This window comes from Clupea harengus, chromosome 8 (assembly GCF_900700415.2).
Source record: "Clupea harengus chromosome 8, Ch_v2.0.2, whole genome shotgun sequence".
NCBI classification, from domain to species: Eukaryota; Metazoa; Chordata; class Actinopteri; order Clupeiformes; family Clupeidae; genus Clupea; species Clupea harengus.
Genome location: NC_045159.1, coordinates 18,567,123 through 18,591,812, shown reverse-complemented (window position 1 = coordinate 18,591,812; position 24,690 = coordinate 18,567,123). Strand labels below are relative to the sequence as shown.

General features: G+C 43.1%; 1 protein-coding gene across 1 annotated transcript in view; it reads right to left on the bottom strand.

Annotated features, from left to right (window-relative positions):
* Positions 1-645: 645 nt before the first annotated feature.
* gbe1a (glucan (1,4-alpha-), branching enzyme 1a) overlaps positions 646-24,690 on the bottom strand; it is a 49,159-nt gene continuing 25,114 nt past the window's right edge. The window contains exons 8-16 of the mRNA XM_031572204.2: positions 18,973-19,088; positions 18,645-18,772; positions 17,283-17,381; positions 12,161-12,271; positions 11,115-11,286; positions 9,169-9,353; positions 8,694-8,824; positions 7,395-7,512; positions 646-2,812 (exon numbers count right to left, since the gene is read on the bottom strand). Coding sequence (XP_031428064.1) covers positions 2,750-2,812; positions 7,395-7,512; positions 8,694-8,824; positions 9,169-9,353; positions 11,115-11,286; positions 12,161-12,271; positions 17,283-17,381; positions 18,645-18,772; positions 18,973-19,088 — 1,123 coding nt within the window. The 3' untranslated portion in view covers positions 646-2,749. The remainder of the gene's footprint in view (positions 2,813-7,394; positions 7,513-8,693; positions 8,825-9,168; positions 9,354-11,114; positions 11,287-12,160; positions 12,272-17,282; positions 17,382-18,644; positions 18,773-18,972; positions 19,089-24,690) is intronic.

Below are 24,690 nucleotides of genomic sequence, written 5' to 3'. Positions count from 1 at the left end.
CTGTCTCTCTTCATAGCTAGGTGAGCTGTCAAACTAATTATTCCTGAGCAGGAGAGTACTACCGAGACTACAGCAGAATCAAGTAATACTAAAATCACTCAGCTCTATTTAGATTTGTCTTTTAAAAATGTCTAGTTAAATACAAACTCAACAGACCGTTATGCAGAAATTCAAATGGCATTGAGGAAATGTCGTAAATTATTTTAGACTGACAGTGTAATGTCTTTACCTCCTACAATTCATCAGATGTTGCCTTGACAGACTGAAGTACAACATCCCAATGACTACTGTCTTCCTATGTCACTCCTGGCTGCAGGTGATTCAATATGATTGCTGCACACGAAGGTAAACTGAAGGAAGAACCAGGAAACCGTTCACTGAATATTGATGCGCTTCCTCTCATTTTTTTCCAAAGGGAAATCCAATCAGAATGAATATTTCAGATAGCCATTCAGATACAGGGTGTTCTCTGAAGGACAGGGAGGAAACAATCAGATCATAGAAACACAGGGACATGGGGAGTATAGTGGATAAAGAATACAACACCATGACGAGATAAGCCATGAACAGCGTGAGATGTATCTTACACAAGCCCAGTTCTTGAAATCAATTCAAACTACAAAAAACAGACATATATATCCCACATTTGGAGAATCTTGTAAGAGTTATTTATTTATTGTAGGCACTAGCCTCCACAATACATGGCTGAAATGCATCCAACTATTGCACCACCAGGAGAGTACATATAGTCATGTTCCCCCAAAACGTCTTTAAGACAGAATAATCATCACATAGATGGGCCGTCATATTTCCCAGAGGAAAAACAGCCACTGAATTATGAGGGTTCCCCTACATGTGCTGTAGGGTTTTCTGTGAGTGTGCAGAGAGGAAGAGACAGTGACTTATTTAACCATTAAACTATAATACAGAGTGAAAGAAAACTATGGCAGGTCATCCTAATATTAAAAAAAAAAAAAAAAACATGTAAAGAAAACATATATAAAAGAACATTTTCATGACTTACCTATGATTATTCCAGAGAATAATAAGCCATCAACTAAATTTGAAACTATTTGTGATTAATCTGTTTAAATTCCAATGTCTGAACTGTCCTACGATAGACAGCACTGCCCTTTAAAGTTGTATATTATCTAAAGATTAATGAATAGTTTTCTTAATGCATCCAAGGGCATTGGGAATGTTGAACTGTTCATTATGCTCAATACTTGTTTGTTAATGGAACATGCTACCTCTAAGAACCCCAATGTCAACTCCATTGAATAATGGTCACATTACATGGCAAGATGATCATTGAAGAAATGTAAGTGCCACAATAGATTTCACTTTCTGTAAATTAAGTGAATTAATTAGAGAAAAGGAATAATTGGCCATTCAGACTATAAAACGAGATTTTTTTTTGTCCCTGCTGTCATACTTCCACTCTTGCATTTAATCGTTTTTTCCTGGGGGACCTGAGGGAGCAGGCAGCTCATTCGTCATGTGACCCCCGAAGCAGCTCACAGCGAGAGGCTCCGATACCGCTGTGATGTTACCTCATAAAGTAAGACATTTAATGGAGCTCCAAATTACCAGTGCTTATTAAAGCTCCGCAAATGAAAGTGGGGTTAAAAGCGTGCGTGTGTGTGTGTGTGTGTGTGTGTGTGTGTGGTGTGAATGAAGAAAGCGAGAGAGAAGAGGGGAAGCAAACACTGCCAGAATGAAGGGAATGAGGAAGAGGGGTTATATTGATCTTAGGATTTTCAACGAGCTTTGAAGAGAGTAAGGCTAAATGTATTCATCATATCATCTGCAGTCAGAGAGGTCTGGCCTTGTTATCATCTACATCAACTCCATGGAAAAATTATACTCCAGAAAAGTGTATTTACCAACCCGTCCTGCCTCACTAAATGTTAGATATGCCCTCAAAGTGTTAGGCATGTTAAAGAAAAACAGATTTTCTTTTTCAGATCAGTTTTCTTTCTAAGAAAACTTTTCTGATGACACTAATCAGCCTATTCCCCCCACAGCTATCCAACATGCCAATGTGAGTAATTATACCCCAGAAAATGTATTTACCAACCCATCCAGCCTCACTAAATGTTACATATGCCTTAAAAGTGATAGTCAAGTAAAAGAAAAACAGATAGATTTAAAAAGAAAAAAAATGTATTCTCACACTAATCAGCCTATTTCCCCCACAGCTATCTAACATGCCACATGTGATAGTGATCTCGTCACCCCAACTTCTCCTCTCTCTCATTCACTTCCTATGTCCACCACACATACTGTATGTTAACAGAAGTGCTGATTTACACAAATGGCAATTGGGCTTGTTTGTCAGCTGACATTAGGCTCATTGAACTCATCCCCTCGGGTAAAATGAAGTTGTTGGCAGACATTTCCTCTATAGGACGAGTAAGTCAACAAGTGTCTTTTCCAGTGACTGCAACTGCAGCAGGATCAGTGTGGGCTATTTTGTTCTTCCAGGTTGAAACGAGCCATGTGGATTTGGAATACGACAGGACAGAACAAACACTGATGACTAGATGGCATCTAACTCTAAAGTGCACCCGGCCCAGATTAGGGCCTGGCTCGGGCCAGTCTCAGCTTTGATTGGTGTACAGTTGTAACGTTACAGAGCTGAGGTTTTAGTTTTTTTTCCACAGGGACACCAACACTTCCTGGAACCCATCAGATGGTGGTGATTACAGCTTGGTCCAACGCTCCTCTTCATTCTCCGCTCCCATGGCTAATAACAGTAATCGATGTCCTCGTTTGCCAGAACAAGAGCCGTCCTGCAGGGTATGTAGATCTGTGGAGACAGGAGCAGGAGGAAACGCTCAGCAATAGTGAACAAGGGAGGGGGAGAGAGAGAGAGGGAGAGAGAGAGGGGGGGGGGAGGGAGAGAGAGAGAGCGGGCATGGAGAGAGATAATTATTTCTGCTGCCAACGGACTCTTAGCAGAATGTGTTTAAAAAAGGGAAAAAAAAGAGAAGAAACGGTAGGTCTCTGGTCCTCTTGAGGCCAATAATTGGAGACAGTGTTCACCACGCTGAAAAATGCTTCTCTTTCTGGGGTAGACCGGCAGAGGCTAGGAAACTAGCTTTAACTGTGAGAAGCTCTGATAAATAGAGGCTGTTAAGATGCAATGCAAGATACCCAACATTGAAAGCAAAGGGGAGAGAGGGAATAAAGCCTCGACGGTAAGTGGAAAATCCTGACAGTTTTAAAAGGCAGCCCATTTCTGGTAAACAGAAGAAAAAAAATGCTGCCACTTTATGTAATGTACAATCAGATTCATTGGCTAATCGTGACCCTGAAACAAACTGCACTGCAACAGAACGACAAAGAGAATAGAAGTAAAGTGACGAGGTGAGGCTATGATGGAATGAAGGGGGGAGGCAGAGAGGCACTAAAAAGGAGAAATGCGGAAAAAGAGGAGTGAGGGAGGAAAAGGAGGGAAAGGAAAGGTCATTCCCAACATTGCTATGAGTCCATGAGGGGGTCATCTGCTGCAGTTTCATTTGGGGTATGGGTAACCTGCGTCATGACGATCACAATACCGCACAGGCAGACATGGCAGGCGGAAGTGCTAGCAAGGAAGCTAACCCCCATTGGTGCTGTGGTGTGTCTCTTACGGCATCAGGCCGTGATGGCCACCATTAAATATGCACACACTCCATTGGGATTCCTAACCAGTTGGGGATTGAAACAAAACCCCTTTGTAAGATTTTTATCATGGAAAAAAAAAGAGCTGATCGGAGCTCTCAGATTAGACTAGAGTGGGAATGTCTGTGTGTGTTTGTGTGTCTGTGTGCGCAAGTGCGTGCGCGCGTGTGTGTGTGAGTGTGCGTTCATGAGTGTGTGTGCGTGTGTGTGTGAAAAGACAAAAGGTGTAGATGCAGAAGCACTTGAGGAATGTCTCAATCAGACATTTTGAAATATCACGTCGCCTTAATTATGAACGCCGCTGCGCATGTTGATTTCCACCAATTACTTGCCCACTTCACAACAGTTACAAAAGTTTCCAGCGCAGTGATTAAATAGTCCACCATGGAGAAAAGTCTCTACATTTTAAATAAAATGAGCGATTACTGCCTACTCCAAAGTAATTTACTTCAAGTCGACATCAGAACATTAAGTCACATTTCTGAGGCTCCAGAGCATTTACAATTTACAAACTAGTGCTTTCTGTTTAACCAAAAGAATTATATGCATGTTAATATCGTGTGAAATTTAAATGGCTTCAGCGATTAGGAGACCTTTTAAACAGCTCTTAAACCAAAACAGCATGAAGTGTCTCGTCGAGACCTTGCATAATCACCCTTCAGTGAACTCATCAGGACCGTAATCACAGTCTACAGGCTATTACCATCAACATTATTTCAACAGACCCAGCACAAGTCAAGTCATTTATCAGCCAACAATTTTTTGTCCTCACTATGTGCAACTTTTATACATTCAAATCTTAATACGGTGTCATCTTCAGATAGCAAACACTGCTCCAAGTCATGATCACAAATTCTTAAAACAGCAAATGTGCTGCAACCATGGCTACTCGTCTGTCTGGCTTGATCGTACGTTCACTTAAATAGGGCTAAATAACTAGCGGGTTACATTACCAAGGTTCTGAGAGGCCATCTCCATGGCTACTCCATTTCTTTACATTCCTTTATTTCTTTTATGGTGGAAAGTAACTCACAGAAACACTTGCTGGTTTTTAAAAGAATATTGAATAAAAGGGGGGGCATTCAGCCTCAGTACAGTTTGCTCCTAAAGACCAACCACTTTATCTCTCTCTGCTCCCTTATGTTGGGACTGTCAGAAAGCAATGTTTTGGGCAATGAACAGGAGGAACTTATAATAAGAAAAAAGATCTGAGACCTGCACGGTCTAAGGTTCTCTCTCCTCTCCAGTCAAGTGCTTACTGGGAGCGAGGGAACTGTAGGTGGAACCATGTTGCGGCCCAAGTCAAACCCACCCATAGAAACTCTTCTCTCATCCATCGGCGTGAATCCCACTCATTGCGTCCAGTTCAACTTGCAACCAAAACTTTTGGACTTGCAAAACGTTTTGATTTGCAAAACGTTTCGACTTGCAACCAAAGAAGACTGATTCGCAATCAAAACTTTTTGTGACACAAAAAAGACAAACTCGATTTTTTACGAGTTACAAAAATAACTTCATAGAAAAAGATATGTGAAACTACTCTTTCTCCAAGTACCAACCATTCATCCTCCCTCTTCTAAAAAAAGAGAGAAAGTTTTCCTTTTCTTTTTCTTTCTTTCTCTTTCTTTTCTCTGGATGAGGAAGCGCAGTGATGAGAGAGAGAGGAGGAGGGCAGAAACACAGAGAGACTGAACCAGCAGATGCTCAGACCCCTATCTCTGAACATTAAAGCCATTTCATCAAGACTCTGGGCTGTATCGCCTGCACACCTGCTGTCCAAGCAGAAAAGCACAGAAAGAGAGAGAGAGAGAGAGAGAGAAAAACAAAAAAAAACTTTCAAACTAGAGCCGAGAAATTCCCCTTGTGTTTTCTTTTCTTTGCCTCCTCTTCAGTTCACGACTCCTTCCCCTTTTGTAGAGGGAAGAAAAAAAAGTTTCACTTGGCCCGTCTTTGTAATTCATGGCGGTCTGCACCAATCGCGGCGAGCATTCTGCAACATAAGCAAACTTTTTGCTCCGAGGCTCCAGAGGCGTCGGCTCTGTGTCGGTTTAAGATCTGAGATATAAGAGCACACTCTCTCTCCTAGAGAGCTCACTGTCGTGACAGATGCACGCGCCTGGAGTGCAAAATGGGAGTTTACCCACACTCCGAGAAGGGGGAAAGAGGGAGGAAAGAGTGAGGAAGGGAGGGAGGAAGGAAGAGAAAGAGGGAGAAAAGATGGAAAGAGATGAGGGGGTAGACAGGATGGTAGCACTCCATTAAAAACAAGAAAGATGAGAGGAGGTAGAGCTATAAAACTGACTTTAAAGCAACAAGAGGCTTTTTATAAATCACGCTGAGAGTCTACCTTTAAAGCAACAAGAGGCTTTTTATAAATCACGCAGAGAGTCTACCTAAAAACGGGCATCACTGGTTAATAATTCATTTCCTGTCATAATCAGAGAGAAAAAATGTTCAAAACATTCCTAGGTGAATCCGTAGGAGCCGTGATACAGTGACTGTTTCTTTCCATAAATTTTTAACTATGTTTTCAACTCATATTCCGACAATGGCAGTGATGGAAATACTGAATACTCTGAATATGCATGAAGTACTGAGTGCAGAAAAAAGTTAGTTAGTTTAGGAGCACCATGTACTACTGCTACTTGGTAAATACTACACTATCGTATATAATAAAGACATCACTAGAGCGTCACGATTAAATCACTTCAGTTCCACTTTAATCAAAGATGCTAATGGGAAGTAAATAAATCTGCAACTAACTTTAACGTTTAATTCTTTTAAAACAGCCAATTCACAAAATACTACAGAACATGTTTCCGAAGTGTTTCACAGTATGGACAACTGGAGTGCTTATGCATTGTGTTATTTTGTATCCAAGATGACAAGTTCTTAACGAGAGAGAGATTTTGTCAATATAATTGGGTGCTCTCTGAATTATGACAGATTTAAGAGTCTGTCGAGGCAGAATGTGGATAATGTGATGAGCACACAAGCCAGACTTGATGGAGAGAGAGGATGGACAAACAGTGCTGAGAAGAGAGACATATTTCTTTTTTTGCAAGAAAATGACTAATATGGGCACTCCAGTCTGACAGATGTCTGGCATTTTTGAGGACAACTCAGCAGGACTTGCTACCTCAGTGGGATATTGTGTAAACACACTTCCCTAATCTCCCGGTCCTCACACAGTGCTTTGGAAGCACCCAGCGTACGCCAGCGAGATGGTTCTTGGCTACCGTCAGCGGCTGTGTGAGCCTAACCATGAAGCCTGCCAAATCTCATCAGGCCCTCTGCTCATTAGCAGCTCAAAAGAGTCTCTCTGAGCTACACGGAGAGCTAAACCACAGAGATGCTAACCCTTAGCACAGAGTGAACGTGAATCCGGGGCCCTTCAAACTCACTGGGGTGTCACTATGAAACAGAAACCAGTCAGCTATCAGGGAGTTCTTAAGGATATTTTAAGTAGCTTTGACATGTTTTCAGCAATGATGAACGGGTTGAATACTACCACACACTAGCAGATTAAGAGGGGGAAAGAAAATCAAAGAAACCGTTAATTAGTAAACAAACTCCTTTATATATCTAGTGCATAGTGTCAGGGAAAATTAGAATGAATATAAGTACACTTTGAGTATTCTAGGGAGCCACACAGAGAGAAAGAGAATAAATACTTCATTTGTGAAGACTAAAGCTGTTTGTTCATTTCACGGTGCAGGACTCACCTTGAATGAGTAGGGTCGATCTTTGAATGACATGTCCTCTGTGAAGAAATCAGTGTTGGGTGACAGCCGCCCATGGCCCCCAAACTGTTCGTCATCAGAGTCCAGTTTAATGGTGTATCTTAGGTGATGGGCGGTCAAGGACACAGGCAGAAAGAAATGTCATGTGGTCACGTAATCAGAGACATGTGGCACCACCGTAGTTAATTCACATTCACATTGCTTTTAAGGCGGTAAAAGTAATTTGCGTGGATGATTTAGGGTTAGGTCTTTTAAGGCGATAAAAGTCGTTTGCATTAATGATTTTGATGATTTGTGTGTGTATGTGTTAGTCTGATAGAAAAGAAAGAGAGAGAGTGAACAGAAAGGAAGTATGTGTTTGTTTGTTTGTTTGTATGTATGTATGTGAGAGTAGTGTGTGTGTGTGTGTGTGTGTGTATGTGAGAGAGACAAAGGGAAAGAAAGAAACTGTGAATGCAGTGAGGCAGGGAATGTATGTGAGTGTGTATCAACTCTATTCTATACACAAACATGCAATGAGATTAAGCCTTGTGTGTGTGTCTGTGTGTGAGTCTGCTCTCCTCTGAACGCCTCTGTCATCCGTCTCTCCTAATTGGAATCCCCTCATGCCCACAACCCCCTCACAAAACCTCACAACAGCTAGATCCCCCCCCTCTCATATCCAACATGTCTAATATACAGCAGTCACCTCTGTCCCCACACAGCCAATTAAACATGGTTTGTTGGTCGGCAGAGTGTAAAGCCTCCCAGTTCTGCTCTCTGTGGAGGGTAAAGGGATGAACTATTTGTATTGTAAAGGTGTGTTTCCAGGCCGGCTCTCACAAGTACTGCTTTCAGAAGAGATATTAACATGAGGAATATGGTACTCAGCAGACATGTGGGTATGTTCGACCAACTGCACAGGACCACACACACACACACACACACACACACACACACACACACACACACACACACACACACACACACACACACACACACACACACACACACACACACACACACACACACACACACACAAAAAAATAGAAACAATAAAATGTTCAGATGTGTTTGAAAGACCCTGCAACAATTCTGTACACACCATAACGAAAACCAAAACAGCGGGTACATCTGCACTTCACGCAGTTCTGATATCTATTCTCAAAATGTTGTTTCGAAGCCGAGGGATGGCAGTGGTGTATAGACTGACAATCAGGGAGAGACTGGTCAGGGAGTGGGTTAACACACCGCACAGCTCTCTTCCCGTTGGCTACCATTACCGTATACAGACAAGGATACTTCCCTGGAAGGCCAACAGGGACCCTGTAGTCACTGTAGCTGTACGTGGGGTGGAAGTTGAAGATGAAGAGAGCCTTGGAGCGCTCAAACACAATGACCTTGTCTTCCTGGTTCAATGTCGTCACAACAGCCTAGAACAGTCACAAGTGAAAAAAGAAGTCAGATCACAAACTACCGATTCATGATCGTACATCTGGACCACTTCCTGAGTTTATTGGCTGATTCATTTACTGTGTGTCAATGTCACTGATGTCATGAATGACGTCAAGTGCAGTGTGAGTGTGTGTGATTGTGTTTTATGACAAGCAAAGAGGTAGGTAGAAAGGTGGAAATAGGGAGAGAAAGGCAGAGAGAATAAAACGTTACAGACAATATGTGCAAGAAAGAGAGAAAAGGTGTCCTTTGGGTTATGACATGTACTCATGATATGATACAATGGTGCGCCTGAGTGGTTGTAAAAAAAGCCTCGGCTCACCGGTGCGGAGGCCAGCCAGCCGTGCTTGTCCTCGGTGCGGTTCATGGCTCGGTCGAAGGCGTAGAGCTGGTTGTAGCGCAGGTGCTCCATGTCCAGCAGGTGGTACTGGCGGCGGGCGTAGCTGTAGCTCTCGTCGTTGCCCTTCCTGGGGAAGTCCAGCCACTCGGGGTGGCCAAACTCATTTCCTGCATGTTGGGAGTGAGCGTTAGTTGAGAAGTTGTGAACATAGCAATCTAGACTCTCAGAGATGGTTGTTGATGCCTTCCTAAGATATTAGAAACATATTCTCAGACAAACATTTTGAGGTTAAAGTTTAATACATACACTATTCCCTCATTCAAAAGCTTGTAGTATAAAGATATCAGAAGAATAACAGTATATACACACACATGTAAATCCTCCTCCTGCACCATCCATGGAACAAACACAAATCATTACCATGAGTCACAAGTGCAGATCATTGCATTAATAATGCAGCTACTTCTCTTCGAGACAGTTTCTCTGAACAAACCAGAGTTACAGTAGGTTCGTTTACTTTGCACATCTTACTGCTCTTGGCTATTTTTAAATGGGTGTTTAAAGAGGTTGGGAGTCCCCAAGTTTGACACGCCATTAGTTAAGCACACCCATTGGTGGGATCGCACACCACCAACACTCAAACCCACAGAGCCATGTTATCATATTTCCTGACTTGGATGGAGAGATGACTTGCTATTAGCATGGTGTAAAGATGAATGACAGCATCCATTCATGTCATTACTCGTTCCAGTGCACATAAAGACATGCCTGGCCACAGGAAGTGAAATAGCTTTTCCCCCCATTTCCCCATTGTTCTGATATCCATCATTATCAATGGATGGGACTTGACTTGACCAGAGAGACAGACAGCAATCCCTGTGCTCTCACCTCATGTTTCTCCATCCCTAGGGTCCCCTGCTGATATGACTAAAAGGTGTTGTTCACAGTCACTTCCCACCTCAGGCCCCCACCTGTGGCCCTTGTCTCTCGTATTCACAATCCTGTCCAGTCTCATCCACCCACCTCTTATAGACAATGTATTAACCATTTATTTGACATAACTAAATGTATCCATTAGGCAGATGCTTTTATCCAAAGACCCTTACAATTTATGAACAATATTTAAGCTTCAGTAAGTTGAGAGACCTTTGAAGTAAGCACAAAGTACAAAAGATATAAGAGGATATCAGAAGATTTGATTCAACACATCACAGGCCTCTTTAAACATTTCTGTACCCGACCATATCTGAGTACATCTGCATGCATTCATTCCCATATCTGAGTACATCTGCATGCATTCATTCCCATATCTGAGTATATCTGCATGCATTCATTCCCATATCTGAGTACATCTGCATGCATTCATTCCCACATCTGAGTACATCTGCATGCATTCATTCCCATATCTGAGTACATCTGCATGCATTCATTCCCAAATCTGAGTATATCTGCATGCATGCATTCCCATATCTGAGTACATCTGCATGCATCCATTCCCTTATCTGAGTATATCTGCATGCATGCATTCGCTTATCTGAGTATATCTGCATGCATGCATTCCCATATCTGAGTATACTGTATATGCATGCATTCATTCCCTTATCTGAGTATATATGCATGCATGCATCAATTCCCTTGTCTTAGTATATATATGCATGCATGCATTCCCTTATCTGAGTATATCTGCATGCATTCATTCCCTTATCTGTGAGGGAAAAAAGTAGGAAGAGACCAGTCACCTCACAGCCTTGAACCCAACGATACATGGAAATAACGCTGCAACCAGACTGCAACACCAAGCAGGCAGGCCCATTGGTTGCCATCAGGGCACATACTCAACCATAGTGATGGCACCCTGTTACGTGCATTAAGCATGCCACGTGTTCATAAACAACCTTCAGTCTCTCCCCCTCCTCAGGCCTGCTTACCCATGAAGTTGAGGTATCCCTCCCCGCCCAGGCTTTGGGTAAGGAGGCGAATCATCTTGTGCAGCTGGATGCCTCGGTCAATCACGGGTGTCATGGGAATCAGGGAACTCATGTTGGTGTACATCTCTTTGTCCATCAGCCAGAAGGCCAGAGACTTGTCTCCCACTAGGGCCTGGGTAGCAGACAAGAGGAGACGTCACGGGGGCGACAGTGGTACAGGAGGTAGAGAAGTCGTTTAGTAATCAGAAAGTAATCAGAAGGTTGCTAGTTCGATTCCCTGTCGAAGCGTCCTTGAGTAAGACACTGAACCCCTAATTGCTCCTGATGTGCAGTGTGCCGTAAATGTAAAATGTGTATACATCCTTGTAAGTCGCTTATGTAAGTCGGATAAAAGCGTCTGCTAAATGTAAATGTCACACTTGGTTCATAGACTCACTTTAAAGTTGCAGTCCTTGATCCTGGCCAAAGGGTTTTAGATATCTAAGTTCAAAAGCCAATCGGATGACCCTCCCTTCTGTGTTTCTAAAGCAATGCTGGAGCACGAGTGCCCCTTGTTGTTGATTGGCTAGAATAGTGTATAAAGAGGTGTTTTTGAATGCACACACTGGTTGGACAGCTAGAAGAACATGAGGAAAATGTTGCTGAATTTCATGAGAAGTCTAATGAATAATAATGAAGGACTGTGCCTTTAAGTAATTGTCATGTCAACAAGGTCTAAGAAATGTCTTCCATCTCCAATATTTTACAGATAACCCAGTTGTCAGATACAAGCTACGTCACATTTTGTGGTTAAAAACCTAATCCAAAATCCATAATGTCCTGGAACATCCTGTGTAAGAAAATGTACTTCCCCCTCATAAGACCATCCTTCGGTGTCTTATCAGATATGAGTATAAGCTTCCCCATACTCTCACCGTAAATAAAATATTTTGTGGTGGTTGCTCAGCCTGCTGTTTTCAGTGAACACTATTCAGAACAAATGGGTTTTTCTGGAGCATTTATGGTTCTCGTGAAAAGACAGCGCTCTCTCTCTTTCACAGGCTCACCTGGTCATGGCTCTCTGCGTAGGCGATCGATCCCTCCTGCTGTCGGCGGTTGGTGAGTGTGTGCACGATGTTCTGCAGGTCCCACTCTTCATCCTTCTGCTCCTTCAGGATCTGTAGAAGAGGACAGAGGGAACGGAAGGAAGGCCGAGGGACAGGGAGAGCATTAGTGAAAGGACCAGGCCACATCTGAACTCAATGGGTTTATGTAAGATGAGAGCGATGTATGTACTTCACTTAAAGAGTGTTTGTGAACTGAAGTGGGAGCCTTTTTGTTTCTTCTGAGGCTGCTGGTGAAAAAGCAATGAATGCTTTAATGTCTAGGTCACCTTGATTTTGGCTTAAAAGAGCTGATACATGCTTTAATCTTTACACACACTGATTATGGTAGCATTTTCCCCCTGCATTTCCTCAAAGGACAATAAAAACTCCCTTCAATTTGAAATATGACAGCAAGAATACACAATTGTCCAATCAAACACAATTGCTTTTCATCTTTATGTGTCTTTTTAGATCAATCCTTCTAACGTGTTTGAACTTCTCTTAATGGCATTGTGCCTGATACCTCTCTGACCTGCTTGCTGTGTGTGCAAACCAGACTGAAATCTCAGCCAATCTCCCAAATCCGTCAGCCAGTCGGCTCATTTTTCCCCCGCGGTGACTCCCCACCGGCACAGACTGTGACCCCAGGAGAACATCACCAAACAATGCCTCACCAAACAATGTCCGTGGAGTCTGCGGCTTAAGTGGAACAGAGCGTTCAGAGATATATATGCGTGTCCTCCTGCTAGCCGCTCCCCTGCCAAAGCCTCATCTCATTCTGTGAGTGATACCTCTCTGACAGAGGAGCAGTCGACTCCCCGTTACCGTCGGCAACAGGGGATGGACAGCTGAGGTAAACCTTATATTACACATCAACCTAGTGGCATGTGGTAATAGTAAAAATCAATGGTAGCAAAAGGGGAGCAGTCAACAAAGTCTTGCTCTTGTTCAGGTATATAAATCCAATGTGAGTGTTTGGAAGTGATGGTTCAGCGACAGAGGCATTTCTACCTTTCAAAGTCTTTTTCTCTGTTTCTTGTAAGGTAGTCAATTGTAGTTATTTTGAAATCCCGCCACAGTCTCGTTGTTATCTGAGGACTGTGCAGACTATCTACAGTGAAAGAAGTGATTTCTGAAAGGGGTCTCTATTATATCTTTTTTATTTATTTTTTACCAATTGTGGATTTCTGGATTGGTATAAAAGGAACTCTGAGGCCTCACAGTTCTGTTAGAGATGTTATTAATGCTAAATCACAGTTCTGTTAGAGATGTTATTTATGCTAAATCACAGTACTGTTAGAGATGTTATTAATGCTAAATCACAGTTCTGTTAGAGATGCATATGCTTGTCTTGGAAGCCTTTTTAATGCCAAATCACAGGTTCCAGTGTTTGAGACTGGTGTATTGGGGACAGGACATGTTGTTATGATAAGCAAGTTGGAAGTATGCATTATGAAATAGTAAAGCCAGTGTTGAGTGTCTGAGGGCAAATTAGTTAATCATGGCTCATATATGATATATTTTTGTATACGTTACTTCTGTAAGTTGATATCATCCATTATAACCCGTACAAGCTACATAACCCATATAAAGAATTGAGATTATTTTGGCAAAGACAAGAGGAACAGAGACACTTGGATCTTAGACAAAAGAAGACCGATGAGGAGAGTGGCGCTTGAACTTGTTTCACTTTCGGAGCTAAACAAGGGCCTGTGGAGATAGATGCTTTTGGGGAACACAAGGTTTACAGGAGCCTGTCTCGCTGCAGTGATTTGTGCCCTAACTCTGGGAGAGGACAGCAGAGAGCAGAAGCAGTCCCACCACTGTGTCACCCTCCACACTGAGATAGCGGCGTTTCTGAAGTGAGCAGCCAGGGGGAAGAGGCGCGGAGCCGCAGGAACACTAGATGAAATGATCTAGGCTAGCAGTATAGATATATGACGTTCCATAAAAACATCTTCCATTTACAACGCCATGCTGTTTAGATGGTCTGTCACCTGCTGTCGACAGCTAAACAATACCACACTGCCGAGGCCACAGTATGTCACTGTCACTTTGTCTATGGCGCTTCTCCGGTGATGTCACTTATGCTGTTATAGTGGGAGTATAACATGAAAAATGAAGTCATGTGATGTCACTTATGCTGTTATAGTGGGATTCGAACATGACGAATTAAGTCATCTTTACGTGCTCCCGACAGCACAACACAGACAGCTGTCAAAGTCAGAGATTTCAGGTTAACATAACGAGGAGAAAACATGGAGGAGAAAAGAATCACAGTAGTCTTTCTACTAACCTTGGCGCTTAACTACACGTAATTGCTTCATTGATCCCACGTCCGAAATCTTAGGGATTAGTTGGTCACACTATATTTGGATGGTCCCCTATACACTATCTACAGATGCTCAGATTATAAACAAACTATCTGTTGTAACTCTGTTGACTACAATTTATGGGTGAGGTTAATGGTTAGGGGTGGGGTTTGATTAAGGTGATTTTTAGTGAACAATTAGTAAGACTGAACTTGAATTTCAACTCTAATAGCTATCTGAGAACCCCAATAAAGAGTACAATTCCATATTTATACTGTAGTTGAAGTCACGTAAAACAGTGCAAATGAAACTTTTCCCTGACTCATACTGGAAGTGTGGGGAAGCACTGATTTTTATTTGAAGTCCCAAGAGACGAGTATGGCAGCCATTATGAAGAGGATCTGTAACCACAGATCTGTGGTAAAGCTCCATATCCCTTTGGACACCACTGCATATAGCAGGCTTCCCAGTGATCCTACAAACAGCTTCTCATGAACAAACAACTGACTATCCCAGTCATTTATATATTACCCAAAGCGCATAAACAATGTACTAGTGTTTCCCCTGGGCATCCAGTAGTGTCTAGAAACAAGCCCCTCACAGAGCCCCTCTCCAAATGCATTGAGCATTATTTCAGGTCTTTGGTGGTTGAACTCCCTTCATATATCAGAGACACAAGTGACCTTATCAAGCAGCTCTCTCATCTCACTGTGACTGGGAATGATTAAATACCAGCAACCACAAGTGTTGTTCGGCTCCACACAAACATTCCCCACAGTGGCCTGACGCCACTAAAACATTTCCTTTTCCTTGATACATGCAGTGGCTTGTGCCCTTCCTACGTAATTCATTTTGGATATGACTGACATGGTTTTGAGAGAAGCTTATTTCCTATTTGGACATGACTTTTACTTACGGAACATTGGATTTGCGATGGGTGTTGCCTTCGCGCATGATTTTGCCAGTCTGTTTCCAGGCATGGCTGAGGGCAGATACATATATTCTAATAACGCCTTTTCTGACCATATCCTGTTCTACAAGCGGTACATTGATGATTATCTGTTACTGTGACTGGGCTCCAGTCCAGCACTTCAGTCCATCTTGTATAAGCAGTTTATACAAAACTATAAAAGTTCAGCACAGAATGTGATCCTTGCAAAGTCAGCTTTCTAGACACATGGGTTAAATATGATAATGGTCACACACATCATTGTATGTTGAACCAACTGACAAAAACAGCATATTGCATGTGTCTAGCTTCCACCCCACTCCTTCAAAAGAAGGGCTCCAATACAGTCAGCTCCTGAGGGTGAGGAGGATGTGCAGTGAAGATGAGGATTTACGGATCCAGTCAGACAATCCGCACAGGCAGTTCTTAGCCACACAATAAGAGGCACTGAAGGGACACTGGGACACTGAAAAAGTAGAAGGGCCATTCTGTGACTGATGTTGTACCACCTACACGCCTCTGAGCCACCGCATGAAACAGACCATCAGGAAACACTGCGCCGTCCTTAACACAGATCCACAGGTAAGCTCCACTCTGTTCAGAGGTCCTCCACTATTTACCTCCTCCAGGACAAGGAACATCAGTGCTGATACTTTTGATTTCTCTAGGACACCACGAGAACGACTGGACAGCGCAACGGGATTTATCCCCTTCCGTAGCTACACACCCTACACCAGCACAGGCACGAGGAGAACTAGCACATTTAGATGCACCGTTTCAGAGAAAGAATATTATATAAACAAATTCATCACTTGCAGCTCCTCCTCTGTTATACACTTACTCATATGTCCATGCGGTCTACAATACCCCGGCAAAACAAATAGACAATTAAGAATCTGGATCAATGAACACAAAAGCACCATCCATAGGAAGGCTATAAAGTCATCCATTACCCAGACACGAGTGAGAGACCGAGACACCCAGTGAGAGAACTAGAGGTGGTTAGTATTGCCTATTACCCAGACACGGTGAGAGAACTAGAGGTGGTTGGTATTGCCTATTACCCAGACACGGTGAGAGAACTAGAGGTGGTTGGTATTGCCTATTACCCAGACACGGTGAGAGAACTAGAGGTGGTTGGTATTGCCTATTACCCAGACACGGTGAGAGAACTAGAGGTGGTTGGTATTGCCTATTACCCAGACACGGTGAGAGAACTAGAGGTGGTTGGTATTGCCTATTACCCAGACACGGTGAGAGAACTAGAGGTGGTTGGTATTGCCTATTACCCAGACACGGTGAGAGAACTAGAGGTGGTTGGTATTGCCTATTACCCAGCCGCAAGGGCAGAGACTTCTTCAAAGGGAGGCTTGGTAGACATTATTCCCTAACGGACTGACTGAGGACATGGATTTAACTTGTTTTCTTTTTTATCTTTGTGATTTCAAAGGTTTTGTTTGCACTGAGGATGGGGTCACCCAAAACATCTGCACATCCCTATAAACATTAGGCACTCTATGCATACTATACTAAATATCACATATTTAGTCACAAGTCACAATTCCCCAGGGGACTTCTTGGCTTTTTTGCCATTTTATCAACCACTTTGAGTGCGAGCTTCGTTTTTGTGTGTGTGTGTGTGTGTATGTGTCTTCCATTCCATTTTGTTGGAGCCTACACACCACCAACTTGATTAAGCCACATACAAGGGAGCGGATTCATCTCCGGATATCTGTAAAAGTTTCATATCCTGCCACACAAACACCTCCTTGCCCCCAGGGGGGTGAAGCTCTGGGGGTTAAAGCTCAGACCCGCTCCTCACCTGGATCCACTTATCTGGCACAGCCATGGCCAGCCGATAATCAAAGCCAAGCCCTCCCTTTGTGATGGGTCTGCAGAGGCCGGGCATGCCAGATACATCCTAGCACAAAGAAGGCAAGGGGGGAAAGGAGAGGAGGAAAGGGGGGGGGGAGAGGAGGAGGAAAGGGGGGGGGGGAAGATAACATCAAACCAAACATAACAACAGAGTGGTGGGTGCACATTTAAAAAATATTAACCATCAGGCGCGAGATAAAGCGATGTTCAGACATTTCAGACATTTCAGGGCCTGTAATTGATGATGATTAAAAGGAAACTTGTAGCAAGCTGTGGGTAAGTCACTACTGAGTTACACTCACAAATATTACAAAAACAATCATCTCCATTTGCTGGGGAATATGGGCCAATATTTACTGATTTAAACATTAATTGAATCGAAATCCCATCGAATTAGATTTAGACATGAAAGCAAAAAAGAAGACATCTGTAGGTGGCAGGTAAATTAGTTGAGTTCTGGGATAGGACATCAGGCATTTGACTGAGCGGTCACACTTTATTTGGATCTACAGATGCTCGGATTGTAAACAAGCTATCTGTTGAAACTCTGTTCACTACAGACTTATGGTGTAGGCTAAGGTTAGGTGTTGGGTTTGGTTAAGGTGATGTTCAGCAAACAATTAGAAAGACTGAGCTTGGATTTCAACAAACCATCTGTGAAGTGTCTGAAGGCGGACTATCCAAATAAATTGTTATCGACTTTTTCTTGGCTGGAACCCACTGAATAACAGTCCTTTGATTGTCAGTACAAAAACTGCTGTGGGGACGGAGTGCACTAGCATGTGGTTGACTGTAACTGACTGCAGATCAGCCCTCCTACTCCTTATACAGGTCTTACCAGTCTGGTCTAAACTTCATATCTCTCAATGTTTTATTTGTGCAGATTAGTGCGTAGGATTGTACCCTACTTAATGTGAAGTAGCCATAGCCATAACCAACATTTTGCTTTAAGAATCTATATGTTAGCTTAAGCCTCAGCTGATGTAGTTCATCCCACTTATTTTAATGTGCAGTTTTTTTTATAGAAGAAACAGGTTGGTGGTCTATCCCTTTCTCCCGCTCTCTCTCTCTCTGATTAAAGACATACCGGTGTGATGAACAGGCCAGTCTGGAAGGCCTGGGTCCCAGACGGGAGGATAATTCATCACATTCTACAACCCTCCCCCACACACACACCCACAAAAAGTTCTCTGGACAGTACTTTTAATCCTTACTCCAATTTTGAGTGAAAGTACCAAGATGGAATTTCCATGACGACTGAATGTGCTCTCTCTCTCTCTCTCTCTCTCTCTCTCTCTCTCTCTCTCACCTCTGCAATGGTGATGCATTCTGGGTAGAAAGTATGGAGGAAATGATTGGACACCATCAAGTAGACCAGCGCGTCCTCATCCATATGCATGCCGAAATATTCACTGTAGCCTTTTCCGAAAGTCATGCCTGTGTCAAGGACATGGTGCAGTCAGAACATAAACAAACATGTCCTCTCTACAATGAAAACGTAATGGACTGAGTATTTAGTTTTACTATATTATTTACTGTTATGTTTTTAACTGCAGGGGCGAAATGTTACACAGGAATTCAAAGTTGATTAGGTTGATTGAATTTATTGAATCTATTTATCTGTTCAACAAACTCACCGATTCCATGATGGTGGTACAACATGGATGTGACACCATCGAAGCGGAAGCCGTCAAAGCGATACTCCTCCATCCACCAGCGTAAGTTTGACAACAGGAAACGGAAGACCTCCCAGCTGGTAGAAACAATACAAAAAACATCATAACACTGCCAATACAAACAACAGAATACTGCCCTTACAACCATCATAACACTACCAATACAAACATCATAACACTGCCAATACAAACAACACAATACTGCCCTTACCAATATCATAACACTGCCAATACAAACAACACAATACTGCCCCTACAAACGTCATAACACTGCCAATACAAACAACAGAATACTGCCCTTACAAACATCATAACACTGCCAATACAAACAAAAAACGCTGCCATACAAACAAGACAACACTGTCCTTACTTACTTACCTAGTTAATTAGTGTTTCTAATTGTTCACTAAACATCAGCTTAACCTAACCCAACACCTAACCTTAACTTACACCATAAATTGTAGTTAACAGAGTTTCAACAGAAAGCCTGTTTATAATCCGATCATCTGTAGATCCAAATAAAGTGTGATCGCTCAGTCAAATGCCTGATGTCCTATCCCAGATCTCAACTAATTTACCTGCCACCTACAGAAGTATTCTTTATTGCTTTCATGTCTAAATCAATTTGATGGGATTTAAATGAAGTGTGACCAATAACACTGCAAGCAATGAACCTGTCCTTTATCGTCCTAATCTGTGATCCTGTTGATGAAAAAGAAGCATACCAATCAAAAGCAGAGGTATGGGCCATAAGAATTGATCAGAAACATTGATTGGATCAATACACCATCCTCATTTTTAGTGTGTGCCTGTCATTATGTCTCCCTGTAGACTGCTACATGAAGCAAGAGGTTGGGACAGATTTCATGAGTATTAAGTTACATCTTCTCTTAATTAGCAGGTTTTCTATTGGGACAGCATTGTGGCAATGGTCCCATATGTACCCACAGGCCAACATCAAGAGCAATGTATCTGGGGTGACGACCTAGCACTGTGGTAGGCAGCAGAAGGAAGTCATGTAAAACAGTAACCAAGATGTGTTTTCTTCAGTAACAGTGTGATTCAGACAGATAGTACTCTCACCTTTCCCTTACAACTCTTAACACCAAAAGTAAGCCTCACACTGCATGATGAATGCACACTGAATAAATGCATAGTCACATTTGACTAACATATGCAATCCTGATAGGAACAACAAGAGAACCGCAGAGGGTTCACACACACATTCAGACACACGCATTCACACACACTTACTCATACAAACAGGCACACACACATAGGCGCACACACACACACACACACATAGGCGCGCGCGCACACACACACACACACAACTACTCACTCACTCACTCACTCACTCACTGTACATTTTCCAGGCAACTAGGGAGCCTGTCAGTCACCCCTGGCACTAAAGTGAATGTATTCACTCACTCCTACTGTCTGTTTCTCAGGTGGCAGCCCTCATCTTTACTGCATCTTGTGACAGCATTGGCTCCTTCTCACACGGAACCCATACAGAACCCATACAGAACCCATACAGAACCCATAGCACTCATCAGCATTGGCTCCTTCTCACACGGAACAGTGCAGTACCGAACCCATACAGAACCCATACAGAACCCATAGCACTCATCAGCATTCCTACTTTCAGCTCTCCTCACTAATAAAAGAGGCTCTGGTAAGCTAAGCTAAGCTAAGCGAAGACTTGCTATTTTAACTTGGGTCCCGCCCGACCAAACAAACTTCCACAGGCTGTCTGCAGGCGCAGTGTGCGCCGGCATTTGGGGAGGTGGCAGATGCACCAAAGCTGGCTTCTCTTGGTGTTCTTTTCCCCTCTCCCAGAGAGATTTTTCTGCTCTCAAGTCTCCCCACATTATTTGTCAGCTTCTCAAAATACCCATAAGGCATTGCAGCTCCTGTTGTTTGGCCTCAGGCGTGACTCCCAGCGTTCATCTGTCCCCCCCATATCACCCCCCCCCCCCCCCCCCCACCCCACCCCCACCCCCACCCCCACCCAGCTCTTGCTCTGATTCCCTCTCCAGCACTGATCCTTTAGTGCTGCTTGCCCAAGGGTGAAAGTTAGAATGCAGGTGTCACAGGCTTCACTTCTGTCTTCATAGAATTGTATTAATAGTCTGCACCAGTGTCTATATGAATACATGCATGTACAGGATGTACCTGTCTATACCTGAGTATACATGTTTGGACACAGTGTACCAGGTCCATACCAGTACTACATGAATACATACATGCATGTTCAGAGTGTATTGGTACTCTATGTGGGAAAATGTGGTCTTAGATATTTCCAGGAGAAAAATACACGTCTCCAGTGAATCAAAGCATCGTCGTCTTGCACTCCCATCTGTAGAGTCCTGTTGTTGTCTTTCTGATCATTGAAACTGAATAAAAAATTCATATTAGACCTTCACATTTCTAGCAACACCGTGTAGGACGTAGAACCATAGGGTTGCTTATGATGCGTTTTGTTCAATATTACATAATTCCATGGATTTATATGCTGACCAGTATCCATAGCAATGGAGTCATCAAGGTCCCCTGTAAAGGAGTTAGTTGTGAAGATGGAAGAACATCTTATGCCCGTTCTACTAATTCTATGTCCCTAGAGGACTCCCTATGTTATCTTACAGATAAAAGAGATGGAAACGGTATGACCTTCATGGTGCCAAGCTAGCGCAAAGCTAATTTATTCTGAAAACAAATGTTACATAATGCCGTCTTCAGCGGGACTGGATACACGGCCCATTGTAGCCATTGATCTGTTGATCTTGATTGATCTATGGACCTATTGACCTTGATTGATCTATTGATCCATTGTGTTTTTGTTTTTCAGAAAAGGTGTTTCATACTTCTACTGAAAGCAATGGACTCATCTGGCCCGCATCCGTGCCTATAGATGGGTACAGATCCACTGGAGGGGGAGTCATCTAGCCGCTTGTCGAGTGGCTAACGATCAATCAGCTCAGTGATCGTTCAGTATAAGTATGAAACACCTGTCTAAAAAACAAAAACACAAACATTCATCTCTTGCATCAATAATTGATTAAAGATTCGATCTTGGCCCAGTGTGCTGTCATTTGAGATTCCCCTCCTCTCCCACTCTCTGGACCCGAGATGGAGGCCCTGGGGTGTCTGGCGCAGTGTGTGTCCCTCTCCCCCTCTCCGGGCCCAAGATGGAGGCCCTGGGGCGTCTGGCTCAGTGTGTGTCCCTCTCCCCCTCTCCGGACCCAAGATGGAGGCCCTGGAGTGTCTGGCTGTGTGTGTGTGTCCTGCGGAGAGGGCCGGAGGTCTGACAGCGAGCCCACAGTGTGATAACTGACCCCCCTGCAGAGAAGATCATCTGGCCTCTTGCTTGTGCTTATCTCCCAGCCAGGGCTGTGGGTCTGTGTGTGTGTGTGTGTGTCTGTGTGTGTTCATGGGCTTCAGTGAGGTTGGCATCAATGACAATCAATAAGGCTTGCGGTATGGCTACTAAGGGGCTTATACGGTCAGTCAGGCCTTCCTGACCACACACCGTGACATTCACACCCACAAGCATTCACACGCGCACGCACGCACCACACACACACACATTCAAAAGCACATAAAACATGTACATACAAATTCAAAAATAGACAGATAGAGTCCAGTTGGAGGTCCGAACACATTCATTCAAACAAGAAGCTTTGGTCCACTGGGACTTAATTAAACCGAGTTATATTAGATTTGTAGAACCGCTTCACGGGCCGAGCCTCTTCACATGTCAAAAGTGCTAAATGTTGGTTTTGACAGCATGGCTTCGGCTGGTCAGAGGATATTCCAATGATTGAACTGCTTGTGCTTCACAAAATAACATTCATCCTGCGTCATTATTGCTAGAATGCGTTCTTTGTTGCGCACATTGCTTCTGTGTCTTTGAATAAATTAATTATAATGTATAATTAGTAAATGCTACCTCGAAAACATATTTCTGTATACAATACCTTAAAATTCCTGGTAGCATTTTCCCTAACCATACACGAGAACAACAGAACCACACCTGTCTCAGAGCTGCCGTTCATCATGTAGAATGCTAATATTTTGCAATCAATTCTCTCCATAAAAGGGGCATACTACAGTGATCATATTCAATTGGGCAACATAACGTAATGTTTTGTGAAATACAGCAAGCCCTCCATGCAAGACCCACGCACTACTATCACTGACAAACCAACATGATGTTGGTATACAAACATCCTCCAACAGATTGTTTTTCCCACCGCAGAGAAAGCTTGGAAAGTTCTTCAAATGAGTGACAGACAATACGATATGATGAGTCCCAGTGTAACCATGGTCACGGTCAGAACGCCCAAACAGCTTTGCTAAAGATACACATCTGCTACTGGCCACCGTAGCATACCGGAGAATGGAGAACAGCATGTAGAGGAACAGCAAGAGGCTGAGGTTGAAGGAGATGGTGTGTGCCATTAATGCTGGATTTCTACAGTGGACCTTGGGTGACACTAACATGGCCTCACACACTTACTAAATCATGGTGTTCCTCTGCCGGCAGTTTGGTCTGTGGCTAGAAAAGGACACTCCAGTTTCAAGACATGATTTCATCATCATCACAACACCTTCTTCAAATATTCCACTTGTGTACACTTTGGTCTGTGGCTAGAAAAGGACACTCCAGTTTCAAGGAAGACATGATTTCATCATCATCACAACACCTTCTTCAAATATTCCACTTAACTCAACCCACTTGTGTATGGTTTGGTCTATGGCTAGATAAAAGGACACTCCAGTTTCAAGGAAGACATGATTTCATCATCACCACAACACCTTCTTCAAATATTCCACTTAACTCAACCCACTTGTGTACGCTTTGCCATTAAATAGCTATTGCTGTTGTCTCTCCCCACCAATGTATTACTTATTTGCACGTGCACTTATGTGCAATGCCTTTTACCATTACATCAGACCCGATCATATCAAATGATTGCGCAGAAGACGAAACAAAACTTTCTCTGCAAAGATTTGAAATCACAAAAATCAAGTAAGTATTGACTTTTTCTTTTTCAGTATCTGTTTCATACACCATGTCAGTTTTGAAACTTTTGGTTTGCTCTTGTAAAGTGTGTGGCAAGGGTCAGAATGGCCTGTTCAGTGGCTGCACATACTGTGTAGTTTGTTCAGCCGAATGAAAAAAAAAAAAGAGTCTGTGGGACGGCGATGAAATCTTGCCCCTGTGTCTTGCCTGTGTGTTTTCATCCAAAGAGTGCGAGGAGCAGAGAACCCCCTCATTAGAGAACGGCAATTAAAATCAAGCTGCTGCTGGAGTTGAGCTTTGCCATTACCCCGCGGCATTCTGGAGGAAGTACACAATCAATTTGAAAGGTAGCGACAGAATTCATGCTGTAACGATTTACGTCTGAGATCAAGTATAACAAGTGTTTTCCACCAGTGGCCATAGACATACACATGCACATGCACACGCGCACACACGCACACACACGCTAACAGCTATAATGTTTAATCTCATGGTGGTCGAGGAATCAGTTGTGTGTTCACAGAAAGCCTTGTTGCTGAGTTCTACAGTATATTTTGGCCCCTGAATATTTGATTTATTTCCCTTTGTACTTTACTTTTAACCTCAGCAGAACACAGCTCTTTGATAGTGATCCAGTTGGGTATTAAAGC